Below are 27024 nucleotides of genomic sequence, written 5' to 3'. Positions count from 1 at the left end.
CAGGAAAAAATTTAAAACAATGTTAAGTCTCTTAGTAGGACATAAGGCAGTTGAAGGACTTGCTTGAGAGATGGTTTGCACTGATTTAGGTTAGACCTATCATATGGTAAACCACATATGCTGTGTTTTTTATATGACAGTCAGCACAGTCTGCTTGTAATGCCATTGCCCCCTTAGAAACAGAGCTTGGGTTGTGCTGTCAGTAATCCTGAGGAACTTCTATAAAACAAACAAACCAACAACAAAAAAAAAAAAAAAAAAAACCAAAAAAAAAAAACAAACCAAAAAAAAACATAACAACCAAACAAAAAAAAAACCCACAAAAAACAAACCCCACAAAAAACCAAACAAAAAAAACCCACTACCACAAAACCCAAAACAAAACAAAAAATAAACCACCCAACCACACACATTTTAACCAGGGTTTGGCTGATGTTCAACGGATGGGTCATATCAAGAAACAAGTTCAATGTCTTCCATATTACAGTGAGTTTGTACAGGAACAGTTACAGTTTCCTAAAGCAACTGCCTTATTTGGGCAGCAAATAAGCTGAAGTATCACTATTTCTTCATTCATCTCCCCAGTGCTGCAGGTCAATGCAAAGCACACTGCTGTAGCAGGCATTTCTCTACATTTCCTCAGAGAAGTCTGAACCCAGGCCGAGTGCTTTGGACTACTGCTTTCCCTAGCAGCTCCTGAATGAAGCTGTAGCTTGAAAAACAACAATATAGACCTTCACCTTTACAGCTCCTTATTTACAGAAGTCTGAAGTTCTTCATCTTCTTCCTTTCCCTGTTGATATCCCCTCTGCTTCTTCGAAGTAGTCCCAAACCAGCAATAATTTTGAAGGAAGATATCATAACCTTATTTCCAAAAGTTGTTAGTAACACTGTTAAGAGATAAGTACTCACAACTATGGCTTTAGACCTGTGATTTTTTATTTCTTTTTAATGTACCCAGTTTAGACCACTCAGAAGATACAGATGTCATGTAACCAATATTTTTAACACAGTACTCATAGTCTGCCACCACTTCCACATTCATCACTTTCCTCCCACATTACATATAGTACTAGTCTTATTGTCATTCATTAAAAAGACAAAAATAGACATAAGGCATGATATAACACAGAATGCTGCTCAGAGCTAGTAGTGCTATCAAAGCAGATCAGTTGGCATGTCTTTTTCTAGACTAGTGATGAGATGATCACCAGGCTGAAACAAACTTACCTGTCATTAACACTTAAATCAACTTGCGCAAAGGTTTTTGACTACTTTTGCTTCATTACATTTCTCATAGAAAAGAAATCAAAGATAACTTTCTGGCTAAGAATGACACATAAAATAAACAGTGTAATGCAATAACACACAAACCTTTGAAAAAGTCATGGCCTTGGCCATACACAAGTCAGGAAACAAGAGCTCTGCCCCAAGGGAAAGACCGGTAAAATAACTTCTTCACAGAGTTTTTAAGTCCTTTCTGTTTCTCCTGTGTCACTGGAGAAAGGATGTTGCTTTTTATGATAATTTCATTTTCTTTAAAAAACAACAGTCATTCAGTCATTTAAGTTTCTCTTCATAAATCAGTTTCTTAAAAAAAAAAAAAAAAAAAACAACAAAAAAGAAAAAAACCCATACAAGAAGCCCCACAGCAATTTACTACATTTAATCAAGTTATTTCCATATGAAAGTAGTAAAACACAAATGAATTCAGTTCATATTTGCAGACATTCCTCTTAGAGAAGATAGTCAGAGTATAAAGAAGTGTTAGTGAAGAAATATACCACCATGGATTTTGACACAACTCCCATTAGAGTTGATGACAATAAAATTCAGTGAGCCAGTTGTATATTGTCTTCTCCCACCTTATTTGATTTTCTAGCACTGCCAGGCTCTTTGCATCCTGGTGTGCTACATCCAGCCAGTCATCCAGCAAAAGTCAGTCCCCTAATCTCTGGTCTGCTCCAGGCTCCAACTCCTCAAGGTAGCTACGAACTGATGTACTGAAATAGAATACCACAAGTCCCATCTGCCTTCATTTGCTGTCCTTGCAAAGCACCTCTGTGTGCACCTTTTGGTAGTCCACATCTGGCAATCATAAACCTAGTTTGGATAAATCCCAAATAATATATTCTGATAGCACACATACTGCATAATTCTCATTTGTACTGTGTTCTCTGCACATGAATCTCAAGTTATCAGTATTCTGGAGAGACTTCTCAAGAGTATACAATCTTCAGAGAGGCTTTGGCAATGAAACAATAACAGACAATGGTCTGTGGTTACAGATAAAGATGCACAGAGGTAGTGTGATAGAAGTTTACTGCTTACTGCTGAAATTCAGTTTTCCAGTCTTGGCTTTTTTTTCTGGACACTTACAAAGAAGGTCTCCAAAGAGACAGCCATGCAATATTTTAAAGAAAAGTGTATTTTGCTCCAAGCAGCAAGGCAGTGACCAGGGAATATTATCTCATCGTATATTGTTAGAAGAACTAAGCATACAGTACTTTAGACACATGCTTTTCCTATCTACCACAAGTTTCTATAATGTCTACTACCACGGCATTCAGTATTTTCTGGCTGTAATGCTTACTTCTGGGAGAGTTTGGCAGAGGTGCAAATGCCTAGTAGTAACCAATTCCGTCTTCATCCCATTTTTAGCCAAAAGCAGAAGGGAATGTTTCCAGAGGTACTTGAGCAGAGGATCAGAATTCTCACAGAACAACACTGCATCCTTCAGTGACACGCTCTGAACCCTCAGGCTGACCAGTCAGTCCCAGAATACAGTGACTGTCAACTGACCTCTTGCATCAACGCAGGACCTAAACAAACCACCTGTAACTCCTTTCAAGTAAGGCTTTCCTACAAATGCAAAAATATTTTTCTTAGAAACACTACCACAATAGTCCACTCCAACCTTTATTGTTAAATAGTTGCAAGTACTATTGCTGTTTTAGCCTCTGAAAGGAGGAAAATTATTTTTCCTAAACCCACATTCTCATTTTGGAAGCATGGTTATTTTTCTGGGTTACATGCACATCACTTTCTTGGTAGTTTAGGCATGTGCGCAATCTTTATTTGGCAGTAAACACTTTATGCAAAGCTACATACTCTAACACATACTCTAGTACTTCTCATGATGGTGTCAACCCAGGGCTCTGCTGTGGTTCCACAAAGAGAGTCTGCAGGATGTGTTCCCTGGCTGGTCTCCAAATGATCTGTTTGCTCTGTTCCCCCACCCTCAATTGCCTGCTGTACATTACAGAGCCTGGGTTATTTAATGTTTTAATCGACTACAAATCAAAATTTGTTTGAGGTAGTGAAGCAACAAAAGAATCATCCATAATTGAACTATAATCAATAATGGTGAAGTTGTGAAAATAGTTGCTTTACTTGTAACACATACTTCACTTCAGTGCCAAGGATACAATGAGGTAGGCATGGAAGAGGAAAGACAGACCTCATATTCCTACCCCACCCCAAATTCAAGAGAGGAAGTCAAGTGAAACAAGCTCTTTTCTCCAGCAAAAGGGTGGGGAAGAGACATTGGTGATAACTGCTGCCATACCAAGAAACAGGAGACAACCGAGCAAGGCCTGCCAGAAGCTCCTGCAGAACTGAAGTCATCCTCTTAGGATATGTGAGCATAGGCAGAAATATACTCCAAGAGATGCCTGAATCAGGTGACAGATCCTCTGCTGTCATGTCTTTTTTTCCCCCTGTGGCCAAAGCCTTCCAACCTACAAGCTGGATCTCATGAGCAGCTCAAGGGAGAAGGGAACAAAGGAAAAATACTAGTCTTGAAGCCATAACTTGAGAAGGGCCCTCCTGATTATTATAGCTGCACAACCGGTTGCCGTTATCCCATCAATAAAGAACAAGGAAGCAACAGTCACTTAGAAAAGCAGTAACAGTGCACCCCTTACCCCTTCTCCATCTTGTACTCTTTAAGATCATCAGGACAACTTGTACTACTTTCCAGAGACAGACTCTGACTCTAGCTCCCACCTTTGATGCACACCTACATTAGCATTCCAGGCCAGATCCAGGAGTCACACATGAGCTATGCTTCAGTTCACACCAGGGAAGTGTCAGAGCACAGACTAGATTACTTACAAATGAAAATATGCCCCTGGAACATAACTCATGCTTCAGTCATGGGCATTCAGTCCATGAGATCACACTAGAACTAGGCTGAAGAAAACTCAAACCTTTAAAAATCTGTAGTGTGCAGGTTGGGTTTTCAACACCATTTCTGATCCAGACTATTTGCATTCAGCAAACATAGCCTTTGTGTGCTGAACCCAGAAAGTTACTTTTATTTCCCCAAAATGTATGGATGCCAACACAGCCATCTTGGTTGGAGCAGCGTCTTTGTGTTGGCACACCTATACAATTGGTTCCTAATGAGACCAAACAGAAGGGAGTCACAAGTGCATTAACAAACTAGTGAGACTTCCAAGAGTGTCTGTGGTTAGTGTAGAGAATTGACTGCTACGTTCAGGTCTCAGAAATGTTCCCTGAAATTTGCTAGACTGCTTCTCTTTGAACAGCTGATTTCACAGGCACAGCAACATACTGCAGGGCAGGAGAGAATGGCTCCAAGTGAAAACACTCTGGGCAACTGCAATTTTGAAAAGCTAAACCAGTAATGAAAACTTAAGGCATCTTGAGTCAGAGACAACTTTGGAGAATCACCATCCTAGGGAACAAGGAGGTCATGAACTGTGAAAGTATACGGAATTTGGCCAATGGGAGTGCATGTAAAAGAATAGGACTCAACATGACAGTTCCTATAACAAACATCCCAGAGGGCCATTAAAAAGGCAAAAAGAAGAAACCGACACCAGTAGGATGGGAGAAACCAGCTTTTTTTTCTTCCAAGATGGGAAAACAAACTCTGCTGCAGAATCCCATTACAGAGGGGGCATGGGGGAAGGAGGGAGAGAATGGAGGGACAGAGAAGAAAAAAAGCAGATGGCCAGAAAAAGATTCAGCAATGTAGGATCTTCCAAAACAGTTCTTTGCAAACAGAGGATTAGCCTTTCCACAAGCTCAGCTGCAGGACTAAAAATCACTGGCAAATAGAAACACATGGCAGTGATGGGAAATGAAAGTATTTCCAAATGCATGATTCTGAAACGGAAAAATGTCTACTTTGTTAGTCATAAAATCCATGCAGTTTCTCCATGCTGTGCATCTAAATGAGCATGAGGAACAGAACAATAGTCATTGAAACATGCCAAATTAATTCCATTCCAGAATTTTGCCTCTGTAAGCAAGAAACTAGGCAGGGGATGTTTACAAATCTTATTTCCTTGATTTCTGTTGGGTTTGCATTTCCCACAGCAAACATCAATAGCAGCATAACTTTATTTTTCAAGTGTCTAGTCAAGGAGAAGACCTAGTCTAGCTTTCTTGCCATGACAAAGCAAAGTTCAATAGATGAATAAGTGGCATGGATACATGAAAGATACAGATTTTTACTTTTCAGGATTAATGGTTACAAGGTGTTGGAATACTAGTAAAATGATTCAAGAGCCTCTTTAGATAATGCATCTTTACATGCTGAAATTTAAATTAAATGTAATAGTCAATATTAGTATCCCTCTCCTCCCCAGACCTGTAAAATACACACAGAGTCCTGGCTTAGAAGCAAGGTACATGCTTTTGGTATCCTTCAGCCCATAAAGATCCAAAGGATATGCACACCATTCTCTTGTGAGCACTTGGTTTTAAAAGAACTGTACGATAGACATGTATGCACAACCATTATAGAATATCATTTCCTCTTGATGTCTGCCACTCACTGGGACAGTAAAAGTGAGAATCTTTTCCCCCAGAACAGTAGTTTTCATTGCAGGGTAAGGAGAGAGAGACTGGATCTGACAAATTTGTGACTGTTTATGTAGGGAGTCTAGCCTGTCCCAGAACACCAGAGCAGGCCTAAATCACGTTTTATCAACATGTAAAACTCTAGCTTAAAATGCAAGATCCAGATTTAGAGCTCTTGCTTGCTAAGAATACTATGCTGACACACAGAGGTACCATACTGGTATTTCAAACTATGCACAACTTGACTTCTGAGCTGGAGTGTCTTCTACTTACACTGATACAACAAAAGCCTAGAAACTAAACTTATGCACATAATCAACCTCTTCCACTTCTCTCCATTTTCAGTCAACTTTATACATGAACTAAGACTAATCAACAAATTTTGCAAGGATCTGCAGATTTTTTTCCCCCCACTTCAGTACCTCTACTTTTGCTACCTCCTAAAGTATACCCCAAAAGCACAGTGCTTTCTTTCTAAAACCTCCCTCTCCATGGACAGCCTGATAAGATTTCAGAAGACATAACAGCAATTTATCATTTTGTCTTATGACTCTTTAATATAAATCTCCTGCAGGTAATGAGAGAACCAGGAAATTTATTTCCCCAAGTACCTACTGGCATCATACCATGAACACTCCCAATAAGCCTTAAGACCACACTATGTAATACATACAGTGAAGGAGGGAAATAGACATTTTGTTCAAGTCTAGTTTACTTTTAAAAAGTCAATGGAAGAAATGACTTGAAGAGGTTAAAAAAAGCCAGTGAAATATAAACATCTTTCCCCTACTGCTGAGCAAAGGTAGTATAAGTTGCTTGGGCTTAGAACAGACTCTTTGTATGTTAACAATGTTCATGTCACTACTAGGGGTTGTGACGTGAAAATCTGCAGCCAGGGATGAACTTTTTATGGTACAAGCCCAACTCTAATGTGCTTGAAAACACTGTGAGATTGTGAGCTATATAGTGCACCCATGTATAGATAGCTTCATTCATCCTCTGAGTTTATTGCCCCATTCCAGCCCCCAGCTCTCTTTCAGGTTCATGACTCAGAATGCTAATTGCCTAGTTTTTGTTTCAGGCTGGCTGACTGGCTGTCAAGCCAATTCTATTGCCTATTTGACAAATGAGCTCTTTTGCCTCCCTGCAAAGGCTGTAAGGAAGGTCATGAGACTGTATAGCATGCTTTTTTAGTTCTTTACAACAAAGTTTAAAGGAGAGAATTCAAGCCAACTTTGTAAAAAAGAGAAACTAGCCACCAAACCCTCAAGTCTACCCCAAACTGGTTTTAGCAGGCAGCAAATGGGACTCCTGTAAAATGTGGATTATTTCTTTACATCTTGCATTTTTAATGTGGCCCAGCACATTATCTTTTTTTATCTTAAAAAGATTCTGTGAAGTAGGAAAAGTATATACAAGTTGATGGCCACATTATGAAACAACAAAGCTGGCTATAAAGCCATATGATTAATGATAGAAAAATCAAAATCCTGTCCCCCTCCCCCCCAATCAGTTTACAGTAGTCTTTCTGAAAACCCAAACCTGGGGGGAAAAAAAAAAAAAAAAAAGAACTTACATATTTGTTTAACAGATTACACAATAGCAGCACCAAGCTCAACTTTGACAAAAACTTAGTTCATTGAGACAGCAGCAGTCTTCACAGAACAACTGAGGTTGGAAGAAACCTCTGGAAGTCATCTTGTCACCTAAACATGGCTCCTAGGACGACGTCTAGACTGCTTTTGAATATTTCCAGAGGGAGACTCCACATCACCTCTGGGCAAACTGTTTCCTGACGTTCAGGAATGCGGCCAGTGCCTCTATCACGGGGCACCACTGAAAACAGCCTGGCTTCATCCTTCAGGTATTTACATACCTGAAGATCCCTCAAGCCTGCTCTTCTTCAGGCTGAACAGTGCTCTCTCTCTCAGCCCTTCCTTGTAGGAGAGATGCTCCAGTCCCTTAATCATATAGCAGCCCTTTGCTGAACTCTTCAGTATGTCAGTGTCTCTCTTATATTGGGGAGTCCAAAACTGGCCCAGGTGCAGCCTCACCAGTGCTGAGTAGAGGGGAAGAATCCCCTCCCTCAATCTGCTGGCAACACTCATAATACAGTTCAGGGCACTGTTAGCCTTCTTTGTTGCAAGGGCACAGCACTTGCTCATGTTTGACTTCGTGTACAGCAGGACACCCAGGTTCAACTCTGCAAAGCTTCTTTGCTGTCTTAAGGATACCACTACAACAGCCCATAATGCCCAAGGATATCCAGGCTAGCCTTAGGCAAGAAGCAATCTAGCTCAACAAGTGTTTTTCTGTTAAGTTACAGGTCTCTCAAGTCTTAAGCTTCACCTACTTGGCTTTCACCTCCAACTCCCCAGCTGCAGGAAGAACAGCTCTGTCTGGGATGTAAATGATCTGCCCCCCAGTAAGCTGCATGGGGCCTATGAGAACTTGATCTTGCTCACTGCAGCTTCCGGCCGTTGCTTCTCCCCCAGAGAGCTGAGTGAAGGAAAGGCCTCAAATCGGCTTGATGCAAGTCCATTTTTCAATAATTCTTGCTACAAAATCCAGACTATGTTCAAGAGCCCTGCAGATCAGCTATACATTCTGGTTTATGCAACCATGAGCTGCAACAGTCCACGCTAAGCACAGCAGGACACAGCAGCTAAAGAAGCTGTGAAAAGATACTCATTTTCAAGGAAGGACCTGTGCTTTAAAACAGTAGACATTTATTAATTTCTGTAGAAGAACCTACTACACATAGAGCCTGAGCTAAGATATTAAACAGCTCTCAGTGGCTCTATTTGCTTAAGAACAACATAGCATTTTCTCCCACATTCATGATCTGATTAAAAATGTTCTGAAATTACTTGATAACTTTGTTATCAGATGGGGGGCGAAGCTTTCCCGTATAGAAAATAAGTAAAACCTAACAAACCATTATTCTGCCATAACATCCTCTTTAAAGACTAGACTATAGCAGTTTTCCCTTTACCAGCTCATTCATTCTAAAGAGGAATCGTTTCTGTTACCTACTGAAATGATACAAAAGCGTTAAAATTTTATCTTCTAAAAAGCCACTCCAAACTAAAGTTCTCTGGAGCTTAGACGTAGGTATAAACTCTGTGAGTATGCTCACAATATTAAATATGTTTTTACATCTTTCATGAATGCAAAAGTTCACAGCACCCCTTTCCAAGCCTATTCAGTCCAACACGAGTATCATATGGTATGCAAATATACATATATATATAGGCGTGTACTATGTGAGTTAATATCCCATTACTAGTTGCAATTATCTACATCCAAAGCACATGCACAGAACAATTAGAATCTAAGTTAGCAACTCACTTCTGAACCAGCAAAATTTGTCCAGAATTTTTAAGTGGCAAAACTCCAGTGCTTCCAACATGTTACTTGTTCTGCTGCAAGTGGCACTTACTATGCCTTAAATGCACATCAATTTGTAATTTACTTGATGTTTTCCATTACAAGAAAAAAAAAAAAAAAAAAGTAACTCAATCTCATAGCACCACTTATCAGCCAGACTTTATTATTTTCAATCTTTTAAACAAAGAAGAGAAAGAAACTCTGGCTTTTATTTTACTTGTTGTCTTTAAGCAAGCCAAACTCTTCATCCAGTAACCCAAAATATACAAAACAAGTCAGTATGTGGTGTTTTAACATTTTATCTTCTTCCCAATATTTGCAATAAGCCAACTAAAAACTAGGCTCTGGTTCACGAATGTTTCCCTGTTCCCCTTTATTTCCATTTCAAAGTTGATTTTACAGTCTTGCAACAGAGTGTTCCAGTAGACAGTTTTTTTTGAACAAGAAAAAACAGTTATTCTGTTTCAGGTTTGGCTTGACTTTGGGGGTTGGTTTTTTTTTTGTTTGTTTTTAAGAGGAACAGCAATTAGCATGCTGCTATGTTAAGGCAAAGCCAAGGAGGCTTATTTTCAGAAAGCTGCCCTCTGAGACACGTAGGCTCCCTGTCCATTCTTGGGGACACATGCAGCAGAGACACACTGCCAGTACTGCCTTCAGTAGAGTGTTCTAGTATCTGAGCTGCAGTTTGAGCATGCACAGGTTGAAATGGTTATTTCATGTGCAAGTGTCAGCCATAATTTCTTGCCAAGGCATTCTTGGGAAAGATGCTGACGATTTTCCTCTAGGTGAGCTGAGCCAAGGTTTTATTTGACACAGAGGCTTGATTTTGTTTCAGTAGAAATTGTGCATGGACACATAAAATGATCAGCATATTACTATTCCAATATTTCATTTAAAAAAAAAAAAAAACAAAAACAAAACAGAGGAGGAGTGAAAACATGGAGTTTGGTGTTATATTTGCTTACCTTTTCATTCCATGCCCACAATCCAATCCCAAGAAATGCTATGCCAAGGAACTAAAGGGAAAAACAGGAAAAAAATATATATATGTCAGAGCAGGAACTACAAATCTATGGATTTTTTAACATGCATATTGACTCATTATCTTTGCTAGATAACAGCTTTATTGGGACTGTGGGGGCTTACAGAAAGTTTCAAAATATGTATGCAGTTGTTTATTTTACAACTCAACCAATGTAACTACAAGAATTTCAAACACACAGCTCATTCAGGAGTGTTCCACATAGGAACAGTAGGTATAATGTCACTTTCTCAGCATCAGTTAAATAAGGTTGGTTTTGAGCGTGTCGGACTCAAAGCAAACTCCACAGTCAAGCAACACGTTATTTTACTGTTGTATTATCATCACCTGCACAATATAACTGTCCTCACACAGCTCTCTCCCACTGAATGACTAAAAGAAAGTCCTAAATGTACTATCCCTTTTAGCAACGCTGTCCACAGAAAGCTTTTTAAGTGTAATATAACGCATAATTTGGGGGGTGGGGGGGAGCAGGAATAATAAAAATACTGGGTTAAGAAAAAAGGGTTTTTTTCAAAAAACCTTGAAGCTAACATTTTATAACCTTTCTGATACTGTATGTTTCTGTGCTTTGCAAAGGAAGTTACAGTCCCTTTCTCCTCTGAGGGACTCAAAAGCACCAAACTGAAAAGACAGTATCTTTCGCATGTGATGGGAAAGAGAACAGCACCTGTGATTGTTATACCCTGTATTCTCTGTTCCATTGAATGATTTAGGGTGCAGATGACTTATCCCTGCAGATACTACAGGGTTTCCACGCAAAACCCACAGTAAGGATCAGTGAAGCAAGCAAAACAGGCAGTATAAGCACTCTGTCTCCCAACATTATCACCATGTATTTGCATGATACAGTACCAACCATGTACAATGATTAAAAAATATGCAGTAGGTTTCCAAACATATCTCTGTCCATCTGTGCAACTTACATCTCTGATTTTTAAAGCTTAAGTGCTAGCAAAAAAAAACCAAAAAAAACCAAAAAAAACCCCACCCGCTATATTCACTCTAGTTTTGTTTTGGGTATGTAATGGAACGTTGCTCAAACATCAAACTCTTTCTTTGTGGTTTCCCCACTCTGCAGTGTACAGATTTATTTTGGCACACAGTAGACTTCCTCTTAAAGTTTGTATAAACAGAAGTATCCTAATGATTTTTCGTTTGCAAAACAGGACAAAAGCGTTTTTCTGTTGAGAAGCGGTAAGAGGCAGGAATATCAACTTTAAAAGCTTTCCCAGAAGTTATTTCAACAGCTTCAAAGCAAGATTCCTTCTTCCTTATACACACTTTAAAAGGCGGTTTTAACTTTATACTACACGAATATCTTTAAGCATAACTCAACATCAAGTGGAATACGCTCACTACAATACCCTGAAGTTCCCTAACACACCCAGCATCCATGACTTTCTCTTCCAAGTGTGCTTTGCCAGCTGACCAAGGGGCCATGCATACTACACCCAGCCAGCTCACCCAGAAGTTCATCCATACTAACTGGGAATGAAACTCTCCTTTCTGAATTGAAGAGTCATGACTGTAAATTTAAACAATATTACAAGCCAGTATTGTTCAAAAGGAACTGTCACAGGCCTGGCTGTATTTAAATACAAGATAAATGGAAATTATTTCTAGGTGGAAAAACAGCACTGCTGGTTAAGAATGTCTTATTTCAGCAGCCTTAATTGTCTATAAAGTACAAGAGATGGGTTTGAGAATGTCAGTACAGCCTCCTGTGATACACCACATGAGCCAAAAAAGGTCATCATACGTGTATCAAGACTGCTTTTTTCTTACGGTTATAAGCTTGCCAAAAGAGTATGTGCATTCCTCCTGGCTACAGTGATTATGTGAAACTTGAGATAAAGCTGTACAAGTTTCTGATCACTTTCAGACATGCATTTAAGTTCTTTTTTGCAATAACAGGCTCCTTCTTTCTTACACAGCCAAAGGCACGAGGGTAAAAGGAATAGAAGTGAAGGAAAAAGAAGCTACATTATTATTAAAAAAAACCACAACAAAGTTCATCTGGAAGTGGCCAAATTACTTTAGAAAGGTACAAATCATTATGTTGTGCAAATAGCTTAATATGCTTTTGAACAGAATAAGCACAGAAAACTAGATTGAAATAATTCAATCAGTGTATACGAATGTAATTTAACAGCCATACATGTCAGCTGCAAGTCTGGCTCAGATTCACTAGCTTTATTAGATTTAATCCAGCCAAATCCTTTATCAGAATTTGAGACTTAAGAGTAAGATTACCTGATGGATTGCAAAAGGTGACTTATAGTAGACTATAGAGGTATCAAGCCAGACCAAGCTCATCTCAATTTATGTATTCGGTAATAAGACTGTGCTATACTAAGCTGAAGCACCTAAAAAAGTGAGATTGTCAAGCTTCTGGCAAACCTGTCAAGAAAAAAACAAAAACAAAGACAAACAAAAAAAACCAACAAAAAACCCCACAGGAACTGAGTTCTCTTGAGTTTTCAGGAGGATCAAAGAATTACATGCTACTCTGTCCTCTCCATATCCCAAAGCAAGAGATTTCTGTCCAGTTGCCTTGTGAGCAGCTGATGAAACAAGAAAAATGGATGAGATCCATCAGGAGAAAAAGGTTCAGGATGGAATCATGAATTCTTTATCACAAGATACTATGGAAATCAAAAGCTTAATGGCATTCAGGGGAAATAAATAAATGTTAGATATATTAAATGGAGGATCCATAGCTATTGAAAAGAGATTTTGATACAGTGTCTGGCTTGGGATGTTTTTACACTTTTGCTCATTAGGAGATTATAATTAGGAAAAGATCACTGCATGCATGCTTTGTTGCTGACTTAAATGCTTCTTGGTTTGGACAAATTCTTCTTGTATTGCTCAAGACAAAATACTGAGCTAAGCAGAAGACCAACCTAACCCTCTACAATCCTGCTTAGAAAGACCCACCGTCACACAAACACAGCCACCTATGGGGATGAAGCTCTCAGTAATCCTCACTGGCAGAAGACAGATGTTCATGAGGAGACCTACCCCTCTCACCAGGACTAAATTTGGTTGTTCTTAATTATGAAAGAAACTCTTGCAGAGCCTAAAAAAAGGTTGAAAGTGCTTAGCAAAAAACTCTAGATTTTTGCTGTTATAACCAGAAGCAAACCAGGATGCATATCCTGCTTATCTTGCAGTCCTTATGCAGATGTCTCGTAGACATTCTTGTTCTGCTTGCTTGTAACCAGAAAGAATATCTCTTCATATCTGAAGCACATGGGGAGATAATGACATGGCTTACACATCATCTCTGTTAAGTCTGGAAAATTTTATTTACATCCATTAAATTCTTCCAGTGAGTAATAAAAAGGTGGAAGTTTATCTCATTATCTACAAAACACCCTATAGGGAAAGTTTCAATTCTCCACAGACATCTAGCAGGACCATTTAGCCTGACTATAAATGGTCACTGGAACTAGGGCAGAGCTTGTAAAATCGTGATACTTTTCTCTTCTAAACAATAATTCACAGGAGAAAACATTCCTCTGGTGTATTACAGCCTTACAGAAAAACTTGCACAGTAGTACTTTCTCAGCCATAGGTTTTCTACTCACAAACAGACAGATGTGTTCAAATTTCTCTTCTATAGAGATTAAGCATATTTAAGAGTAGAACATGTAGCAGTACTTGTACTGTTGCCTAACTTGCAAAGGTGTTTCAAGCTGTACCTCTCATTCCCTGTATTGCCTTTGATTTTTTTTTTATTCTTTGTTGCTAGGGATATAGCATCACAGAGCACACCATTTCATTTAAAGGGTGCTGGGGTAAGTACTAATGCAAATACTAGAAAAAATTTGAGAGAGAGAGGAGCTTAACTGTAGAGTGATCAGACACTACCACACATACAGAATTTTTCATTTCAGCTGACATTCTTAAATAACTGGCACCAGTTTTCAACCAAGCAGTAAAAGGTTGGTTAATGTGCCATGTGCATAAACCCATATATGTCCCTGAGTTGATACATTAAAGACTTGTGTGAGATGGAACTGTAGTGCATCCACCTAATTTCACCTTCACTGCAACAATACACACTAGCAGAAGCATGTCAAAATTGTTAGAGTTCAGAACCAGTTTCCTCACAAGAGCTTTTATTTTTTTTGAGCCCTGTATTTAGACAGTGTGAAAACCTCCCACCTGCCTTCACTTTGAGCTGCCACAAGAACTCTGTGCATGGTGTTAGCAAGGAGACTATCAGGATTCCTATGGGCACTGTGGTGTTTATTCCGTAGCATTATACTGTAGGTTATTCATAGGGTGAGATTCCCTTCTATGCGATTCAAGCCAGCACAGCACAAGAATGCAAGGTACAGTATTTTACTGACAAGCACAGCAGTGATTGGGACAACATGAAGTATGATATTTCATATCCTGAAATACAATCAGGAAAACACAGGACTCCTGAGCTTTGTACATACATAAAACAGCACTGACAAGTTCCTAACTGACTAAAACCTCAGGTGAACTAGTTTTCCCTAAGCACTTCCTCTGCAGCATTCTACCCTCAGACTCACCCAGATATATTTCAGTTAGAACATTCACCACTTTCTTTAAGGTATTTTATACCAAATCGGTCTTTTTGCTTTCTAAGCCAGGGCAAAGAGGAGCTTAATGTCTGTGTCAGAGCATTAAGAATAACGTTGCTTGCTTGTTTTTCAGTAGCCCTGACAGAAAAAGGGCACCAAAATGAAGTTTCATGTAGTTTTCTTCTTCCCTTCATGCCAGTGACATGTAGTCTGCTTTAAACATGTCAGTTAGCATTCTTTCAAATAAAACAAATAGGACATCCTCTAAATTCTCCAGCTTTCACCTGGACTAGTATCACAGGGAAAGGAAGGTACCAGAAGTCTGCCCTGTTCCTTCTTCCATTCACCCCAAACTGATAACTTTTCCTTTCTCAACACAAACTATTATAGCATTTTATTTTCATGTGGCTGAATGTATGTGATGACCATAGGAAAGGCAAACTGCTCAAAGCATACATACACATTTACCTGTTTATTACGCTGATGCTTATATAAGAACACATTCTCCTAAAGCCCAGTTCTTGTTTGCTCTGAGACACTGCCAGCAGTAAAACTCCAAGTACTACAGTCAGTGAATGAAGATGCTGCATAGGTGACTAATTACCATTTTGGTTCACAGGGACATTCACATATAGACTAAGACATCAAAACTCCATTTCAATTTTATGTGCTGCTTTTAAAAAACATTAAACTATATTTCATGGATACCTCTCAGTAATACCTGTTCCCTCTTAATACAAAACATACACAGATGGAAGAAAAAAGGTTCCAGTTTCCACACATTTTGCTCAACTGAATCAGAGACATGACTGATTTTATAGAATCATCCAAAGTACAAAAACAGACCTGAAAACACCATGAGAAAAGCTGTCTGCTCCATCTTGCACAACTCTTAGCATGATGCTTTCTAATGAAAAATTCAGCATATATGACCCATATTTTCAAAGCAAGCATAACTGTGGCTGTTAATGTATCTTTCATTTTCATGGGTTTTCCATTTTGTCTGACAAGCAAAATATATATACTCACTCCCACTCCCCCCCCCACCCCCCCCCAAATGTACAAGTCAGTTACCATTATTTTCTTACTGCCTTCTCCAGTTCTTTAATTGCAAAAGCAAGACATCTGCTTTTGGTTATTGTTTCTTTATGTATTTATTTTATTACTTTCTGGTGGTGCAGTTGGAAGCACTGCCCATCAGCTTGGAGCAACAGTCCCTAAAGACTGAAGTCCCTCTCTTCCTGTCCACAGAAATTGATATACTGGAAAACAGAAAAAGAAGGATGAATTAGTCCCTGTTTCCCCTGCTCCAACTTTTTAACAACTCCCCTCAAGCCTAGATAAAACAAATTTAACTCTTTCAAAGTTCACAATGAGTCTCTCCAAACTCAGGTCCTGCTGGATAAAGAAAAATACTTCATTTGGAGCAGATTTTTTTTAAAGCACACGAAACATCCATAGCAATCACTTTGTAAAATTCTTCAATAAAAACTTCTTGGAGTTTAAAGTTTTGTTTCTATGAGTTCTAGCTGATTTCGTAAAACCAGTACCTTTTCCCCATACAAAAACTAAAGACCATTAAGGTAATTACCCCACCATTACTACACAAACATTTTAAAAGACTACAGAGTTGAACAGCAAGATTCAACTCCTACATTCAACTCATTAAACTCAATACATTCACCTATCGCTTTGGTACACTCATCTTGCACAGATCCTTTCCCCTTTCTTCTACTCTATGCTCCCCACTGGTCTTTATTTCACCTGCTGTCCTCTATTTCTGTTCTCCCTGAGCCCAAAAGACTATGCAGGAAGGCTAAGAAATTCTGCTGCACACACCTTTCTGCAGGCCTCTTCCCTGCCTTTACTTCTGAACTACATAAAGTGCTTGATGTCCCTCTACTTTTCCCTATACAGCCTTGTTCTCTTCATCAATGCCATTCCATTTCTGGCTCAGCCCTCTCCACTGCAGCTTCTCTGCCTAAAGTCAGTTTCTATTTTTAAAACCATCCAAAATTACGTAAGTGGTGCTGTAACAGTGTATGAAAACAGTATGGGCTTAAAACACAACCACAAGCAGCAGAGAAGTGCAAAGTAAAAATGAGAGAACTGAGAAAAAAGCCCCTGAATTTCGCATCCTGTATCAGGACACTGATCATTTCTCCTAGCCAGTTTGACAATGCAACAACATAAGTCTTCTCATTCTGGCCTGCAAATAAGAAGCAGCATGGAGGCAAAGGAATCATGTTCTGCTTCAAACTGAAGTGAAGCAAAGTGTCTGGAAGCATTATTGTAAATAGGTCGTTTTCAAGGTCTGTCCTCCTGACCAGAGCTAGCAGCTTCCTACCCCGAAGGACAGGAAGACCTTTTCCAGCTGTCCTCTTCCTGCTACTGTGTGGATCTCATTCACCCCAAATCACTCTACCTGAGCCTCAGGCTATTTAGGCATAGCCCCACCATGACTATTTTTCATATTCTTTTTCTGATGCTCCTGTTCCAGTAAAAGCAGAAGTTTAAAACACCAAACTAAAAACCTAACAAAAATCCTCCAAGCAAACAAAACCCACAAAAACACAACACAAAACACCTCACACCACAAAATAGAGCATATATTTAATTCTCATTATGAAACAGATACACAAGCACTCACTGATTTCAGCTACAAGCAGTGAAGGTGTAAGATCTAATTCAGGTATTTGATACAGCAAACAAAAGATCTACTCTAGTCTTTTTCCTTCGTAACAAACGGGCAATTACATTGCCTACACAATTGATCTAGGTAGCTGAAAACAAAGACTGCAGAGTCAGGAAACACAAACAAGTAGGCTTGTCAACACAGCACCACACTCTGAACACTCAGCATTTCCTTCTGGGAAAGCAGTCTCAGCTCCTAGCTGTGCTTGGAGCCTACAGAGAGGTAGTCCCAAAATCTTCTATCCCAGCTACACAAGCTGCTGCATCCCAGGCTGTTTCGTGGAATATACTGAGAGATCCATTCTCTCCAATTTGCAGAGAAGCAAATGCATGCAGAAGATGAGGGAGGCATGTAAAGACTGAACCAGTCTGGATGGAGAGGCACACTAAGTGAACACCATCAGCTGTACAGACAAACTTGGGCCAAACAGTTTACTCTGCTTCAGTGCAGCAGAAAGAATGAACACCAAGCAAATGGTGAACACACACACCCAACCTGCAAATCCAGACAGAACTTTTTCTAGCAAAATCTACCATAGATTTATTACCTCTTATCCAAATGTTCATTTCTGGTTCTTTTTTAGAGGTCACCCCCAGTAAAATGTTGGTTTGGGGTTTTTTTTTTTTTACATTTATTTACATTGAAAATGTAAATTTACATGTTTAAAATGTTGTTGACAAAGAAACTGGTACCACATACATGAAGAAACCCTAGCCTGAAAAGGCAGGAAGTGATTCACTGCCAGAAGCCAAGTTCAGGTACCCAAAATCCTGACCCTGATGTGATGCAATTGTATAGCCTATCACATCTTTCCCCAGACCAAATCCAACTCAGAACTATAAACTCAGTACTGGCAAATACACATATAGATGGCATATGTTAATATATAAAATCAACTTTTAATAGTTACAGCACCAGGTGTTAAGAGGGGCTGTGGTAGGGTTATTGTTATCTGACAGCCTAGTAACTCTTCACTTTACAGAGACCAGTACTACTTTGTCAACAAAACCAAAGTATAACCTCAAAAGTCATACCAGCTGTGTGTACGCATGCCAGTGCGCAACTTGGTTTTTGAGAGATGTGGGGAAAAGAAACAAAGCCAGAACACTAATGAGGCAGGTATCAATTATTTTCCAATACCCATGCACAATTACTATCAGCAATCCAGGTGCACAAAGCCAAATTACAAGACATTCTGTGAATACTGAACAAAATTCCTTATAATTTTGCACCTTGTAGTTATTGCAATAGAGGGAAATGTCTCTAAACACAGTAGCGTTTATATAGCCATGGTCAACCCTCAACATTTCCTGTGTACTACACTGTAACTGCCCAGAACTAAAAAATTCAGCGTATGCACTAAAAATGGTTCTATGGACCAACTAGTGCAGCTTCCAGGAGCACCAGAACTTCTGTTGACCAGAGCTTTGAAAAATCCTGTTCCAGACAATAAGGTCATTCAGCTGAGCGTGTTGTCTTGCAGTGCACTGCCACAAAATTAAGCCCAATTTTTACTTACGTCAGCATTAACCAGTGCTTTAATAGCTATTTTTATACTACAAGATATCTTTGCAGTAAAAGTAAAATCTGTCATTTCTGCAATAACACTACTTGGCAGGGGGCAAACCAAACAAACCTGTGAATTCAATTTCTTTTCAAACAAAAGTAACACAGAACAAACCAGAGGCAACAAATGGTCACAATGTTATTTACTGGAAGTTTTATGCCTAGGCAAAAGTTCCACAGTTTGGCAGCGGGGGGCGGGGAAATGCAGCTATAAACCAGCTGCTTGTCTAAATGAAACAGACTGCTGACTTTTTGTCTAGTTCCTAAACAGCATCAAAGGCATCTCTATTATTTGTCATTCTCGGAAGAGGCGTCATCAGGGGCTTGACTAAACACGTAGGCAAAATGCTCCTCACTTCTGTATAAGAGCCCCTTCAAATCACAGTTGCTTTATATGATATGGCAGCCTGGGGAGGTTTTGCTGCCAACACCTTTGCTGGACTTGTGCTAGAGATATATGTAATGCTATCACTGCAATTTAATTTGAGGGTGTTAAACTTGTTTTAGGAATAAATGCACTGAAAAAACAGAACTATATTGCAGGATGTCCAGTTCACTACGACAGAGCCTGTTCTCATATCATTTCAGCTTGACACTGCATGAGCAACATCAGCTAGATTATATCAAATGCTCATCCGCTAAGTAAAAACCTCTATTCCTGATTTTATTGCCATTTTGAAGTACCTTATTTCTATAAACTGTAGTTCTTGATGAATTCATTACCTTTGCCTACTGTTACACTTCTCTGGTTTGCACAAATAGCTGATCCCTCTTGTCAACACCTATCAGAAAAACAATGATTAGAAAATTTGAGGGATGTGGAAATGTAGTTGTAGTACATACAGATGGCTCCTTAAAAGCTATAAAAAGCAAATGATGCTGTCTCACTAAGATCCTTCCATTGCATAGCTGTGTTCTTGTAGTCAGTCAGCCTTTGCCTACCACTCTTCCAGGAAGGAGTTGTTCTGGTATTACAAAGATGACTTGCAAGAGAGTGCATGTGACAACCTGATAATCTCATTTTCTCCCTTATCCATAATAGCAGAGCAGCTGCTTTTAAAATCCCACCTTATTTACTTAGAGATAGTCATTACCAAGGAGGACAGTACCTCAAAACCATTTTTAAGAAAGCCTTGGAAACATCAGAATGATCTTAAAAAAAAAAAAAAAAAAAAAAGTCTTTGTGTCATACCTCAGTTTTCAAACAGGGTCTCATTTAAAAAAAGAAAAACAAACCAACAACCACCACCAAAAAAACCCCAACACCACCACACCAAAGAAAACAAAACCCACCCACAGACAACTGGATTTGGTTTTACTTTCTGCATTCACCCATCATTTTAACTTGGTCCAGCAACTCCTCCTTATATACGAAAAGTATTTTCTTTCTTTCTGATCAGTCCCAGAAGGGTTGCAAGGAACAAGGTATAAAACCAGCACAAAGCAGCTATTTAATCACAAAAATATGAATACTGGGTAAGTTTCCATGAGCAACTGGACATTGTTATAAAAAAGAAAAGAAAGCACTTAGTTTTTACTATCAAATGCCAGCAGTAAAACTGATTTAAACAAGTTTAGCTGCTTTCCGAGAACAATTGCCCTACATAGAATCTCGAAAGGGACCTCTGCAATCCACAGACTCTCAACTCAAGCCTTCCAGGCAAAACCCACCACAGCTGGCTTGATCAACTGGAAGATAACATGACTATAGAGAATTCTGCCTTTAAGAGTCCCATAAGATCTTGTTTGTACAGTGCTGCTTTGGGCACATTGTAACACAACAGCAATGCGTTGGGACACAAACTGAATAAAGCACACCTCTGCCCGACTGAGAGGCTTGGACAGCCTCCTGACCACCCTGACAGCAAACTTCTCATCAGTAGTAAAGTCAAGAATAGAAGGAGATCGAGAAATGTATGCTCTAACAAACCTGTGATGGAAACAAAGGCAAAAGCACACAGAAGGATATTTTCCCAGCATTGCTTAAAAGGCTTTCATCTTTTAAAGGAGTAACTTCACACTACACAACAGTTTACTCTAACGATGCATTTATTACAACAAAGAAGGTGCATCTCGCCTACTAACCAGAAACAATTCCTGCTAAAAACAGCAATGTAAAGAAGATACCCTGGTAGAGCAGGGGTAAAAGCTTAAGCATAAGTGTAAAAGAAAACGTGCAGCACCAAACTGCTAAACTAAGTTTGACACCTGCACTGCAATTTGAATCCAAGCTAGCAGAGAAAATAAACACTTTGCATCACAAAAGTGCAAGCAAAACACTGTGCAAAAACACAGCTTACCTGAAAAACATTACCCAAGTTTTTACCCTTATCTGGAAAGCATTGCCAGAGTTCTACCCAAAGGCAATAGTGTCAAAGTTTCACTTTCCAGTCACCAATCATGACAAACACACAGACAACAGGAAAGCAGACAATTTGAAAGGCAGTGGCATGCTTTCCCAGAGAAGGATTTGGAAAGGAAACCACTCGTAACATAGCTTCTTCAGCTTTCACCCCTGCTTTTGTTTAAGAGCAAGTATATTTGTAATCCCCTTTTAAACTCTCAAAAAGTGCAAACAAAAAAAACAAAACCTTTAATTGAGCAAGGAAAAGCAGTATCAAACATTTTTCCTGCTTCTCAATAATTTAATCTAATGACCTCTTTCTGAAACTATCTGCATCCCCAATATCATGCCCAGGAAAATCCAATATGCTGTTTGCTTTCATTTCTAAACACTTCCACCTGGGAAATTTCCCCATCAGCCTGTGCTGTTGTTCATCCACTACAAGGACATAAGAAACTTTTTAAAGCATGAATTACTTCCTTTCAGTTGTATTTGCATATTTTTTCATTTGAGCTGAAACACTGGGAGACAGGAAAAGACCTTTGAATTTAGTCCTCTCCTACTGCACATTAATCCTGCACTGGCCTACCCAGAAAAAGAATGCAAGATTTTTGGCAACACACAGCTGTACAAACTGTCACCACAACTGCAGAGCCATCAAGCAAGAATCTTTCACTAGTACCTCATGTCCTTTTCCTTCACATAATGAAGAAAGGTGACCACAAACAAACTAGAACAGTAGGAGGACTGAACATATGGGACATACAGATGGAATGGAATTTAACAATCCAAACACAGTATCATATACTTAAGGACTAAGAAAATATCTGTTATAAGCTGAAAATTTATTCACTGGAAACACTACAGAGCCTTGGAACTGCATCAGTCTGTGAGCTAACAAGTTGATGGAATATGCAGAAAGGCAAAACAAGATTTTGTGACATTTAATAAAACATTCCAAAAAAGAATGTAATTACTTTATAAAAAGTTTGCCTCAACTCCATTATCTCTACAAAGAGATAATAAAACAGCCAGCATCTCTAGTACAGCTGTAGTCCACCAAATGATTGCAGGTTCTTCTTCCAAATGTCTCATCAACCCAGGCAGTGTCCAGCTGTACAAGTTATGGCACACATTACAACTCCTGTATGAGACCCCACTGTGCCCCATCAATACTCAGCAATTAAATTGGAAACTGGGTTCTCAGGATTGTTGCACATGGACACAAAACACTTCGTATGTAGCTGGGTCCATTAGCATAAAACTCCAGGTTCTTTAACTATACTTCAACCTAAACAATTGGGCAGATGAGGCATTCCAGTGAGTATGCACTTAAATGCAAACCCACACACAGAAGCATACAAGATGACACTTCTAACTCTTTAGGATATCAGGGTTTTTTATTAGGGAATATGTTTTCCCTAATAAGGGCCTTTGTGCAACTGTTAAACTTAGGTCTCCCCAGTAGATAGCTTGTGCCATACAAACAGCAGGTTTAGGCCTTTCTAGGGTAAGTCCTATAATTCTTTGCCCCAGACAAAGTCACTCTCACCTATACCCTTGTATTTGAACCTTTGTTCAACCACCCATGGTCAGCCGTTCCCCACCTGCCTTGAAAGAACAACATGCTGTGTTTCCAGCTTCACTTGGGGTTCCTCAGTGTGTGCCACATAGATGCATTTCCATAAAAGTCACAAATTAATTCCATGACATTCGGTACAGTGCTAACCCTGTTCACACAGAATGCATGAAAGGAGCCCAGTGTAGTAGTGTAACTGTGTTCCCGGCAGTACCATGCTCTTCTGGCTGCACTTGCATGACCTCTTGCTTGGTTTCTGTCACTGCCAAGCGGGCAGAGAACAAACAAGTGCAGGGTGGCGTGTCAGATCCTCTCTCGATGCACCGAATTGAGCAATTATACTCTACAGCAGTCACCCTCAGGGCATTAAAAAGAGGGAGAAAGGGGAACAGTGTGTGTGAAGACAGAGACACACCACCAATAGCTTTTTGTCTCTCCTTCAGTTAATACAGTAATTAGCACTACCAGCTCTTGCCTCAGGCACAGCAGAAGGCAAAACCATGTGCATGTTGAAGTGATATGCCCCAAATTAAGGAAAGGGGTTGCTGCCCTGCATTACAGTCAATATATATGATGTTTATGTAACAGTGCAGGACAACAAATCTATCCCATAGCTTTCTTCATTGTCAGTGTAGTCTATCACTGACTTGTTCAGCGCTCCTACTCTTGCCTCTCCTACACAACTCCTGACAAGATGTGGATGTCTGAGGATGTGCTACAGGAACTTACAAGCCCCATTTTGTAAAATAAGCCCCTGTACTCTCAACCAGCATAATTATATATATGCACAAACAAAGAGCTTCTGATCAGCCATGAGGCCGTGTGGAGGCTGGAGCTGTAAAAGAAGCAGCAGAAGGAGAAAGCCCACACTCCACAATGTTTCCAGTGACTAAGAGATTGGGTTTGGCTGCTAGCTGAGCTGACTGTCTGTCCCCATAAGATGCTGCATCAATCTAAAGATATATAAAATAGATCTGAAAAATGAAAATTTCAGGTTTTTTTTAATGTTAGAAAAAATTAGGAATCATTAGTTCTCCAGGCAAAGGATGCACAACAGTTGGCATATACGAATATACTGAACTGTGGCACAATTCTTATTTCCCTTCTGACTTTAACAGTAGCTGAGAACTACTGGAAGCTTTTTCTAAATTCTCCCCATAAACTTGCTAATGTCCACAGTACCAGACTTTCAAGAACCAATTTATTATCATGTAGGCAGTTAAACTGAGAAGTGGGGGAAAAAAAAAAAAAAAAAAAAAAAAATCACCATAATGGTAAGCTGGTAACCTTTCCCTAATTCAGATGCCATCCATTCATACCACTGAATTAGTAGGCTATAGTATTGCTGTATTTGAAGCTACCTGCTGCATCTCCTCTGTAAAATAGTTCTTATTTTAGAAAGCCAAATTTTAATGATAATACCTACCAGCCTTACCAGGTCTTCTGCTTTGTCAGTTTAAAATGCAAGCAACCAGTTCTGCAACTGAAATTATTTTACCTCTCCATCTGAGAATAGCCATGTGTATTTTTGTATTCTCATGGAGTGTATCAGTCCAGTTTACTTTTTCAAATGGTTATCTGCCTTGCAAAATTAAGGCATCTAATAGATCAGTTTTCCCAGAGGAAAAAAACGGGTTGCATCATATATAGATTCCCTTCATCACTTTTAAAGGATTCCCTCAGTTCTTTGCTCCCAGCAAATATGAAATAATTTGATCCAGCCTGAATCATAAGAAAATACTCAGACATGCTTATTCAATACATTGATTTCTTTCTCTACAAGTTCACTGATCAGTGTAACACATACTTAAACAGAGATTCTACTGCTCTTTCTACTTCTGCCATACCAATCAGCAATAACTGTGGGAGCAAAACCAAAGACCCTAAGCTACCCAGGAGCATGTCCTACGTACTAAAGACAGAAGGGCTTTTTACTAACTTACTTTATTTCTATGCAGCCTTTCCAGGACTCAGGGCTAAAAACACTAAGTTTGCACCAAAGAAAAGAGGACAGCTACTCTATGGGTCAGTCTCAATCAACAGAAGCAATTCAATTAAGAGCTCAGCTTAAGATCTGGCATATACTTTCTACTTAATTCACTCTTCCAAATCCCATCACCAAGGGCTTTCCAAGTAACCCAGCCATCCCATTATTCCAGATATATATAAAAAAGGCAATAATAGATTATAAAGAAATCATTATGCATATATATATATACAAGACAATAATACAGATTTTATAATCAACATGCATATATATATGTATATATGCACACACATGCACATAGAACTTCATACAAAAGGTCTTCTCCCCGATACACAAAGATGCTAGTAAACGAAAAATCAGAACCTTGGTACATTTTTGTAGCAATAAGATTTTTCATATTGATCAGAATATTTCTCTGCAGAAATATAAACAGACACTAATAAAAAGAATACTTCCTGGACATCAGATTCTCCTACTCCTCCCTCTCTGTTTTCCTTTCTTTAGAGTGCATAGTTCTGAGCCCTTCTTAATATTTACACTGCAGTTAAACTCACAAACTAGGATTTTTCTTCCTTTGATCAATGACCTTGAAAATTGCCCATCTGAAGATGTCTCTTGGAATTACACTAAACTACTACTATTCTTAGCATGTACAACATACGGCATGGTAAGCCGCACAGTAAGCATCCAGTTAAGTTCTCATTAAGACACCTCATTTCCTAACGAAAGTTAACATGCCACCCTGTCATGACTTGCAAAATGAAATTAAAAATACCACTGAAAAGTATAGAAGCTGTTTAGAAAATCTGAAGTGGTGCGTTGCGCTCAATAAGTGACTTCTACACTGAGCAAGACTCTAAGGTTCGCCCTGTTCCTCAAGAAATTACGTGCTTCCATTTTTTCCACACCTACAGTAAAACTGGCAACATTTAGGCACCTGTGCTGCTGCTCAAGACCAGCATGACCTACCCCAAGTCCTGCATGACATCTGCCAATCCCAAAGCAGTATCTTGGATGCCCTCCATTTTCCGAGATGATACATTTTGGTAGGCTGCATAAGCAATCAATGCCTCCCTGACTGTATGCAGTACAGTCCAGCTCATGATTTAGCAATGTGGTTTGTTTTGGGTTTTTTTTTTTTCCATTCTTCTTGAGTCACAGTTTTTGCTTTAAGGTTTTTACCCTGAATGTGTACATTAGAAACTTCTTTCATTCATTATTAAAAAGACTGAAAATCTGGTAACATTGTCATGTTATCAACCCTGACACAGTTTAACCAGTTGTCCCTCATCTATCCCTTCCATGCCTTTACAAAAAGGCACTGGAGGAACACCTTATAACCAAAATGTATAAATCGTTACCATGCAAATTGTAGAAAGACAGCTGGTTTTATTACTTTTGAATAAGGCTACAGCTATTCATTTTGCATGGAAAAAAATTTCCTTACGGAAGAAAGGTTTTTTTTCCCCCCCACCCCATGAGCCATCATCAACTGGGCGGTTTTACTGACAAAGCACTAAGGAAATATACAGAAGCAACCTCATGTCCCCATCACCTCTCCATTTACACAAGAGCAAGAGCTTTGTCAGTAGCACACGTACAAGTTCAAAGTCACCAGTGTTTTTACAGAAGACATATTGTCCCTGATGCACTTTTCAGTGACTACTCTATGAACAAGCTGTGTGTCACATGGCACAGAAACTCATTTCCATTGACATTGCCTAACAATTGCTCAATTTCATTCCACTAAAGGAAGGCTGCAATTTGGGCAATAATTAATAAGGCCCAAGAAGTGCTTATTAAATTAGCAAGGGGAATTCTTTACTGAGTTATTACTTGGTAAGAGTACATTAAATTACAAAAAATAGGACACACAGTATGTTTTTTTAATCCCATAGATTTTTCACAACTAGCAATTAGAAGCAATAGATTGGTGCAATTATGGGGGCAAAGGGGAGCTTATGGTAATCAGATCTTTTACTATATTTTAGAAGTCATAGAAAAACACCTAACAAGTGTTA

At 39.1% G+C, this 27024-nt stretch overlaps 1 protein-coding gene across 1 annotated transcript in view; it reads right to left on the bottom strand.

Moving 5' to 3' along the window:
• The window catches only part of TSPAN5 (tetraspanin 5), an 80550-nt gene that overhangs the window by 8400 nt on the left and 45126 nt on the right, over nucleotides 1-27024 (bottom strand). Inside the window, exon 2 of the mRNA XM_010024845.1 lies at nucleotides 10191-10241. Coding sequence (XP_010023147.1) covers nucleotides 10191-10241 — 51 coding nt within the window. The remainder of the gene's footprint in view (nucleotides 1-10190; nucleotides 10242-27024) is intronic.

The sequence above is a fragment of the Nestor notabilis genome, unplaced genomic scaffold, assembly GCF_000696875.1.
Source record: "Nestor notabilis isolate BGI_N333 unplaced genomic scaffold, ASM69687v1 scaffold7982, whole genome shotgun sequence".
NCBI classification, from domain to species: domain Eukaryota; kingdom Metazoa; phylum Chordata; class Aves; order Psittaciformes; family Psittacidae; genus Nestor; species Nestor notabilis.
The sequence above is the reverse complement of the archived record's forward strand: the minus strand, read 5'-3'. Positions and strand labels throughout refer to the sequence as shown.